This window comes from Trachurus trachurus, assembly GCF_905171665.1.
Source record: "Trachurus trachurus genome assembly, chromosome: 4".
Taxonomy (NCBI): Eukaryota; Metazoa; Chordata; class Actinopteri; order Carangiformes; family Carangidae; genus Trachurus; species Trachurus trachurus.
Window position 1 is genome coordinate 7,321,839 of NC_139898.1, and position 9,500 is coordinate 7,331,338.

General features: G+C 40.6%; 1 protein-coding gene across 1 annotated transcript; it reads left to right on the forward strand.

The window, feature by feature from the left end:
- Positions 1-6,200: 6,200 nt before the first annotated feature.
- barhl2 (BarH-like homeobox 2) lies at positions 6,201-9,064 on the forward strand (the record flags this gene model as incomplete). Its single annotated transcript, XM_083969409.1, has 3 exons — positions 6,201-6,756; positions 7,514-7,739; positions 8,755-9,064. The coding sequence occupies 3 exons, from the start codon at positions 6,201-6,203 to the stop codon at positions 9,062-9,064; spliced, it is 1,092 nt and encodes a 363-aa protein (XP_083825535.1).
- Between the last annotated feature and the right edge of the window lie 436 nt (positions 9,065-9,500).

Consider the following 9,500-nt stretch of genomic DNA (forward strand, 5'->3'; position numbering starts at 1 on the left):
ATATACTTGTTAAGGAGAGTAATTGGCGTGAATGTCCCCACAACCATCCCAACATCCACCACACCGTCGGGGCAGAACACCACCTCCATGTCTCCATTTGTATATATGAGTAGGAAGAATTTCCAATGTATTTTACATTATATTACTACATTACTAACACATTTAGTTTTTTAACCTATTATATTTGATAAATGTGAATTTGTGTATCTATAATTATGTCTTCACCAGCTGAGCTCTGTCTGGGGGGATGAAGGCCATTAGATGCTGCTGAAAGCCCCTGAATAAATCCATTGAGTGGGCTCCGAGTTGTATAGAGTTGTTATGTGAAACAACACTTTTAAAGTAAAAAATGAGCATTCAAGCTCAACAGTTTAAAACTGTGTCTTAACTCATGCTTCATAACATAGGTGTGTGTAGTCGATAAATGCAATTACAGCTCTGCCCTACAAAGGCAAAGTGCAGTATCTGCATTTTTCCCCCCCAATTTTTTTTTGACCAATCAAAAGTGTGGCATATTCTCTTCAACCTGGTAGAATTTGATATTGGTACTGCTAAAATTTCCAGTTATTGGGCTTTTTATTTTGTTGTCCATCCAAAAAAAGTACTGTGAAACCAAGGCAAAGTGCAGTATCTGCAAAGAGTACTTACTCCCTACATTCTATCATTTACTCTATAATTCCATTGGAGTAAAACCAAGGCAAAGTGCCGTATCTGTAGCTAATACCAAGCCAAAGTGCAGTATCTGCACCAAAACCAAGGCAAAAGTGCAGTATCGGCCATAAAACTGTCAAAATTGGTCAGAAAGACAAACTACAAAATACATTTAATTGAGTCCACCTTTATCTAATCGATTATAAACTTGGGAGTTATTCATAATTTGATGCTTAAACCTGACAAGGAAAAACACAAAAAGCTGTTTTTCTCAGTTTGGCATTTTTACAGATACTACACTTTGTCTTTGGGCAGAGCTGTGTTATCAATCATCTATTAACTGTTTGCACAGCTGTAAAAGAAGTTATAACAGATGCATTAATAAAACTCTTATCTGAAAGTAAATACATTATAATGTGTTAGCAATCATTTAACAAGTGTTCATACACGGCTGCTAAAAATGGGACTTTTAAGTGTGAAAATTCTTGATGATTGTTAATCTTTTGGAAATGAAGCCACTGTGTGAAAATAATTAATGCGAGGTAATATATATCTTAATGGTTATGGTGGTCTGGGTTTTTATTGTTGCATTTCTCAGTTATGCCCAGGTATAGTGCCGTCCAAAGACTCTTTTGAATCATTGAATTTAGACCTAAGTTGAGTTACATGGCAGCTGATGTGCAGTTACATCACCCTTATCTAAACGCTTCACTCCACCTCATCAGAGCAAACTGTTGTTAACAACACTAAGTGGTTTGAAGTAAAACTCAAATTGTTTAGTTATTGTCTCAGCTGTTTTGTCATATTACAGCACTGTAAAGGTAAATTACACTAGATCAATCACAGGTGCATCAGTCATGATTAGAAAAAAGTCATTTAGTGTTTTTTTTATTCTGACCTGTGACTCATTTGGAGGAATAAATGCTTTGGAGCTGCAGGAAATGACACATAACAAGTGCAAACAGTTAAATGTGTTGACTGGGCCACATCTAGAGAACAAACCTTGATCAACACGTCTGCGTCTGGCGTGAGACTAAAGAGAGATGTTGTTCTGTGTTCGGCCTGGAAGTTTTTTGCATCAGAACATCTAAAGGGAAAGATAATTTTTCCGAGTGTCGTCGCTTTACAAAAGCTGCTTTTCACTAAGTGTTATTTCAGGACATGGTCAGAGACCGCCGAGCGCTCCATCACAAGCCTTTTTGATTTGAACTGTAATTCTCTGGAGCGACGACGTGCACATGAGCTTGGTGGCAACGGAGACGTTTTAATTCTCTCTGAACTTGGGTGTCAGCTGTTGGAAGATCACTGGAGCTTTTCTCAAGTAGTGTAACCCACCCGGTTACCTTTCCCTGTTTTCATCTGTTCTCCTCCCAACACCGCACACTCCACTGGCTGATGGTGACCTCCCGGGACTACCACAAACACACTAACGCACAAAGATTAAGGCTGTGATATTTGCTGGAGCCGGATAAATCTGAAGTCCAGGATGATATTTCACAAGTTTTCACAAGAGTTTTTTTTATTTTTTTTTATTTTATTCTTTCCAGAAGTTAAGTCATCATCGCAGCAGACTGATTTGCACCAACATGGTTCCAGGATTTTCAAGGATTAGATTTTTGGGGTAGTGAAGAATCCAGCAGGCTGCTGGAGGTTTGACAGCTACATCCACTCGTCCTACGTATATCCAGCAAAGGCTAATAAAACATTTAGCCTGTTTTGGCTTCAGTAAACACAGTTCTCCTGCTTCATCTGCTCATCACCACATAGGAGTGACGTCCTGGTGATAAAGGGTTGATCCGTCACCATGATCTTCTGACTTTTGAGAAACTACAAATCATCACACATAGCCTTAGTCAGCTTTTAATCAATACGATCGATCTTCTGACCATCTGTGAAGGACAGCCAGGACTGGATGACATCCTCAGTGACACTTCTGCATATTTTCATTTTGTAGTCATAAATGCAGTAGCTATACTCTACCACGGCCACCAAATGTGGCTCACTCTGATTTTAAATCGAAACATTTCCAAGTTGTTCAGAAATATTATTGCTTCAGTTTTTTTAGCATTTTTATACATCATCTATAAATCATTAAAATGTTGTCAAAAGCCTTGCTGTTGAACTACCCAGCACGTTTTGATTATGTATTTACATGCTATTATGTATCTTTTATGAGACTGTTTTATTAGTTAGTAACTTTAACAGGCTACAGAGTGTTATTCTGTAACTTTTGTATGTAACAGTTAATATTTTACATGAGGAGCAGCAATTATTCAAAATTCCAGTCCCTGCTATAAAATTAAAATGAGTTAAATTATTTTAGGAAAAAGTATTCAAAAGATAATTTTATTTTGTAACAAATACCTTGAAGTAGAACTGATTAGTAATATTTTTTTTCTACAAGTATATTTCGGTTTAAACAATCAGTGATGTGATTGTTGCACTCTGCTTCTTGTGACACTGGTCACTTTGGGGAAGTGAGATATGTTTATCTGTCAAACAGCCTTAAACGTGTCTTTTTATAAACTTGTAAAAAAAAAAAAAAAAAAAAGAAAGCAGGAGGCAGCTCGGTGTCAGCGCCGGGCTCCGGCTGCTGCAGCCTGTTCCCCGCAGTGACTGAGCTCTAAATGCGGGGTGTCTCTTTGTAAACGCTGCAACTGTGCAACCTAAAGGTCGCCAGCGGTGAAGTGACAGCTTACACGCAAAGCCGCCGGAGAATCAATATGGTGCCAGCCACGATTACACTGTCCCATCATCGACCATCAGCCGAGGCCAATAAGACGATAGCCTAACTGGTAGCATTCAATTTGCTCCTGCGGTGCCTTAAACCTAATAAAGCGATTGATTGCTCCTGTTTTTGCAGTTGATGAACAGGCCCGCGTGGCTCTGCACACATTGACTGACATGTTTAAGCATCGCTTTGATCTGATCGGAGCGGTTTGTAGGGAATCAGGTTTTGGAAGAAGGCCTGATTACAGGCTGCATGTGGACAGGAGCCTCTAATTGGCTCTCCACTGCGGGGATAATGGCTTTAAAAAAATAAAAAATAAAAAATATTTCTGCCCGTGTTGCTCTTCCTAATCTCCTTTTCCTGCGACTGGTACTGTTGTTTAGAGACGGAGCTTCATTAATGTCTGACTGGTTAATGAATATTTGACGTCCGTATCAATTTAATATCAAGTTGTGTGGCAGGAATGGGAAGGTAATGCGCGTTAAATGGCAGCCGAGGCCTCAGAGTTTTGCTCCCTAACTTCACTGCTGCAGAGTGGACTCGCTTTTGTCGCCGCCTGGTGCTCACACAGAGTCTGTGGAGAAGAAGAGGAGGAGGAGGAGGAGCTGCTCACATCCACACTGTCCTCCATCCAGCCTGCTGCTGCTGCACACAAACACCTAAACACATAATCATTTAGCTGCTCCAAAAAAATCGTATTTGTTTCTTTGAAATAAATTAAATTAGCTGCTAAAAAGATTAAAGGCCCTATATGTTTAAATTATTGACTCATGTCAATCTGCTGTAATGCAAAAAAGAAAAAGACAAAACAATCATCAGTAAATGTTCCGAGCACGTGCAAATTTAAAAATGATAATAAAAGTGTTGGAGATTTTGCTTTAAAACATTTGACTTATTCATAAAAGTTGGACGGAAAATGAAGTTAAAACCAAACAAGTTGTTATAGTGAATCTTTTAATCTTATGTTTAAAATACATTTTTGTTGCATGCAAAGATCAGATCAACACAACAAGCATAAAGAAATACACAGTAAATAAGTCGCTTTTTAACTGATAAATTCCCTGGATAATAGTAATAGTAAAATTATATAAAAAAAAAAAATGATGCAATTAAATGAAGAACCAACCTACAAATCCGGACATAAAATCTTCATCCGTTTCAGTTTCACGTCAATAATCATCATCAGCACCATCTTCACTATCAACCTGCAGGAGGAGAGGCAAAACGAAATAAAAGATAATAATAAAAGCTAAATTAAAAATAAAAAAAATGAGAAAAAGAAAGAAACCGCTCCACGAATCATCCCCAAATTCCATGATTTAAAAAAAAGTGCGGGGTCTGTGTCCAGCAGAACGAAACAACACGTCCGACAGAGAGCGCGAGGCAGGAGGATACATTCACCTTTCTGAGCTGCAGCTTCATCCAGGAGGAGCCGAGCCGCTGGCAGCTCCCAGCCAAGCAACGTTTTCCTCCAGATCCTTCAAGTCCACGTCGGGGGAAAAAAGTGCTGAATTCCTACTACCTTTGAACGCTCATTAGCACCTCATAATTACTTTACTAATTAGGATGACATGGTTATTAACAAGACGCGCTGTCATGACAGTCACCACCACTCCTCCCCATCCCTAAATATGTCGACCTTGCGGCTCTCAGATTAGATCCATAACGATGGATGCCATCCGTGACACCGCAGCCGCTGATCAGGGCGCGATCATGGCCTGATTCTGACTTTTTTCTTTCTTTCTTTCTTTCTTTTTTGGAGAGCTTTTATATATATATAAGTATAAAAATAAATAAATACAAATTTCAGTATACAATCTGCTGTGAAATGTGACAAAGTTAAAGTAGCCTATTGCAACAGTTGAGCCTCTTTCTCTCTCTTTTTTAAAAAATCCCTCACAGTTTAGAAAAGTTTAACAAGACACATTCTGGGAAAATAAACCAACTTGAATGATATAAAGAAAGCGTTTATAATTGATCCTACCATGGTGCTGGAGCTGCTGGGCTGCCACTGTGGATTTTTGCCTTTTAGTTAAGACTTTATCAAATTATTTACAGCTCTGAAATGTTTCTTTCTTTATTTTATTCTACTTCCTCTGTCTTTTCTGTCGCAGTGAAGATGTTTCATATAAAATGTTTCCAGCGTGGCCTTAAAGCACATGCATGTGCATTTTTTTTCCTCTTTTTTTTTTTTAAAGATATATTAGAATTAAACTCAATTCAATGGTTGGCTTGAACTGTCTAGATAAAGAAACAACTCCCTGATTGGTGAGGTGCCGGAGCCGGTCAGGACGCGAGCCAATGGCAGCGAAGGAAGGCGGTGGGGGCGGCGGGGCGGAGAGGGAGAGAAAAGGCGTCGAGTGTTTATTATAAAGGAGAAAATATTAATTCCCCCTCGCCGTGGGCCGTGACGTCAGTATAGGAAGTCATTGTAGAGCAACACTGGAGCGATTAGCAGCAAAAAGGGGGAGCCTGATGTCGAGGAGTCAGCCCTATGTATATCTCTCTATACGCCTCAACTTTTAACACAAAGTTCAATATCCAAACACAAAAAAGGACGTGGACTACGCAGACCCACACTTTGCTTTTCCGTATTTTCACTGAATGTAACATCTTGGACCATAGGCTGTCTGAGCCGCCTGTAAACGTGGATTTTCTCTCTCTCCTGGGTTTATTTCTCAACTCTTTTCTCTTCTTTTTTTTCTTCTTTTTTTTCTAACTCCGAGTTCATTTTTTTTTGCTGACTTTCTTTCTGATTTGCACCGGAAGAGAAGCATCTTCACTGTTGTTATGAAGACTTCTCCACTGCTTTCTTAATATGGAAGGATCCAGCGGGTCGAGCTTTGGGATAGACACTATTTTATCCAGCGCCTCTAACTCTGGTAACCCCGCGCTAATGAACGGAGATTTTCGGCTCGGCGACAGCAGGACAGCGGATTTCAGGAGCCAGGCGACCCCTTCACCATGCTCGGAGATAGACACTGTGGGAACAGCCCCCTCATCCCCCATCTCGGTCACCATGGAGCACGCCGCCGATGCGCATCTGGTCCAGGACAGCCTTCAGCATCACCACCATCACCACAACAACCAGCCGCAGAGTTTGCCGCTGTCGCCTCAGCAGCAGCAGCCGCTCGCAGGGGCCGGCTGCGCCCCGAGGACTGCCACCTCCTCGTTTCTAATCAAAGACATTCTGGGCGACAGTAAACCGCTGGCAGCCTGCGCACCTTACAGCACCAGTGTATCCTCACCCCACCACACGCCAAAACCAGAAAGTGCCACGGCTCCGGACGGCTTCAGGCCCAAGTTGGAACAAGACGAGAGCAGAAGCAAGTTGGACAAAAGAGACGACATTCAGAGTGATATGAAATGCAACGGTAAGAGCTGCAAAAATGTTGTTTTTCTCTCAGATACCGTGCAGGCTGCAGGCTGCATGCTGCTTTCCTTTACTAATGATAACCAGTAATTGCAGGCTACATACTGTAAATGTAGCCAGCAAAATAGACAGGGGTGGAGTAGAAGTAATGCAATTAACTGCTATTTATAATTATAATAATAACAGCAACAATAATAATATATAATAATAATGAAAATAATAATACTACAGTCTGATTCTTTGTCCTAGTCGCAGCCTGCTTTATTAGTCTAATAGATGTGAAAACAGATGTAAGCCTGGTGATGTTCCCCGTGCGCGAGGCCTCCCTAGTGGGTCAATTAGAGAGATTATTGTTCTTCCTAGAGGGGGGATCATGGTGCTCTGAAAAACAGCTACAAATAGAGATGGATTGACATATTGATTTCTCCTTTTTTTCTGAAGGAAAAGAAAAGCAAAAAAAAAAAAAAAAAAACTTCAGGTGACAAATAGGCTGCACATAAATGTCTTTTTATTATTATTGCTCCTCGCTGCCACGCGTGTCTGTGTGCATCACTCAGAGGAAGTGTCTGTCTCTGCTTCTAGTCAAACTTTCACCAACTTGTTCAGAGAAGCCTCCATGTGCTTCATACTGTAATGTTGTTCTCATCATCACATGAGTTGAGGCTGAATTAAATGTTTGAGGGTTAGTTCCCATGCAGGCCCTGTGTCGTGTCGTGTTGTGTTGTCTGCTCTTGTTGATCTACATGTCCTCTGCTTAGGGACTAAAGAAGAGGGTGATCGAGAAATCTCCAGTAGCAGAGACAGTCCACCGGTGCGCTCGAAAAAACCTCGCAAAGCACGGACAGCCTTTACCGACCACCAGCTCAACCAGCTGGAGAGGAGCTTTGAGCGACAAAAATACCTCAGCGTGCAGGACCGCATGGACCTGGCCGCGGCTCTCAACCTGACAGACACACAAGTCAAGACCTGGTACCAAAACAGACGGTAAGCAAAGACACACAAAACACACACACACGGTCCAATTGCTGCAACATCAGAGCCTGTTAAAAAAAAATCCTTGTTTAATCAGAGCTGTATTAAAACCAGCCCCACACACATTTCATAATTTAGAAAAAAAAAAAAAAAAAACATGTTGTGGGAATTATCACACAGTTAAATAATAAATCTTACATCCACATTCATCAGGAATTAGATTTTTTTTTTTTATTATAGCTGCTGAATTAATTTTTCAGCCTGTGTAATTCACATTAAACAGGCCTTTAATTTGCCAATATTTTGACCTATTTAATGTCCAGTTAATAATCACAGATGAAGGTTTTATATTCTAATGTTTATTGGTGATCCGACAACTCTCTGCGTTTCTATTCTGAGAAACCAAAACAAAACAAAAACCCCCAAATGTTTTATTTTCAGAATAAATGCATGCACATGTGAGGCACACATTATAACGCATCCATAATAAAGTCTGTCATGTCATGTTAAGATGTCATTTCAGGAAGAAAAAAAAAGACATTTACCCATTTTCAGAAAATGTTTTTGTCTGTTGTCTGCACGTGTTATGTTGGTTTACAGTTCTTGTTTACATTGTATTCAAACTTAGATTGAATCAATGCAGATATTTCATTTGTGTAAAAAAAAAATCTGTGCTATCTTTCAGTATATGTAGTTCTTTAAAAAATACTTTCTTTAATTTTTTTTGTAACTTTTCTATTTCACCCGCTGCTCTTCAAAATAAAAGTTGATGTGAAAAGTGAATTCCTGTGCAGACTGAGCAGGTGTGAGAACAGTGGGCTCACATACTGTAGGTTTGGACTAAAGAGACCTCAGACTATATAGTGTCTTGATGTTTCCTCTTTGCCTAATTAAACCTTAACCATAAACTCCTGCCTGCAATAATTAGGCCTCTGCATAGCAATTAAAGGGGCGTTTGGGGAATTAGTAAGAGAGCGAAGTGATTAAATAATTCATCTGGTGTATTTTGATCTGATTTTTTTTCCAGGACGAAGTGGAAGAGGCAAACGGCGGTCGGATTAGAGCTGCTGGCTGAAGCAGGAAACTACTCGGCCTTACAGAGAATGTTCCCGTCGCCCTATTTCTACCACCCGAGCCTGCTGGGCACCGTGGACAGCACGACGGCAGCCGCGGCGGCCGCAGCCATGTACAGCAGTATGTACCGGACTCCTACCGCGCCGCATCCCAGTCTCCAGAGACCTCTGGTCCCGAGGGTGCTCATTCATGGCCTAGGGCCGGGGGGGCAACCGGCACTAAACCCCCTGTCTAACCCCATGTCCGGCGCACATCCGCGATAAAAAACAAAAATAAGACAAGAAAAAAGACGATGGACCAGAATAAAGCTGGTAGAACACGGTGATGTGAGTAACTGCATCGGAACCACATTGCAGGACTTTTTTTCTCCCGTCAAAAAGACACATTAAAAGACATTTTACAGAAGTAAAGGAGGTATTTAATATAGGCCCGAATAGCCTAAAGCCAGTCCTAAAAGACACTCTACTCTGTCCGGGCCGAGACAGACCAGGAGGACTGCTCATGTCTGATTGTTTGTTTGTTTGTCTTTTGTACAAATACACTTACATTAGCAAATAAACTTATAAAGTTTATTAGATGGAGAAGAACGGAATGAATAAAGAAGTAATGATACTAATTGAATTTGCAGATGCTTCTATTCTAAACTTGGATCCAAATTTCATTTTCTGACGCCAACTTCATGCAACAGGAAGAAGATTC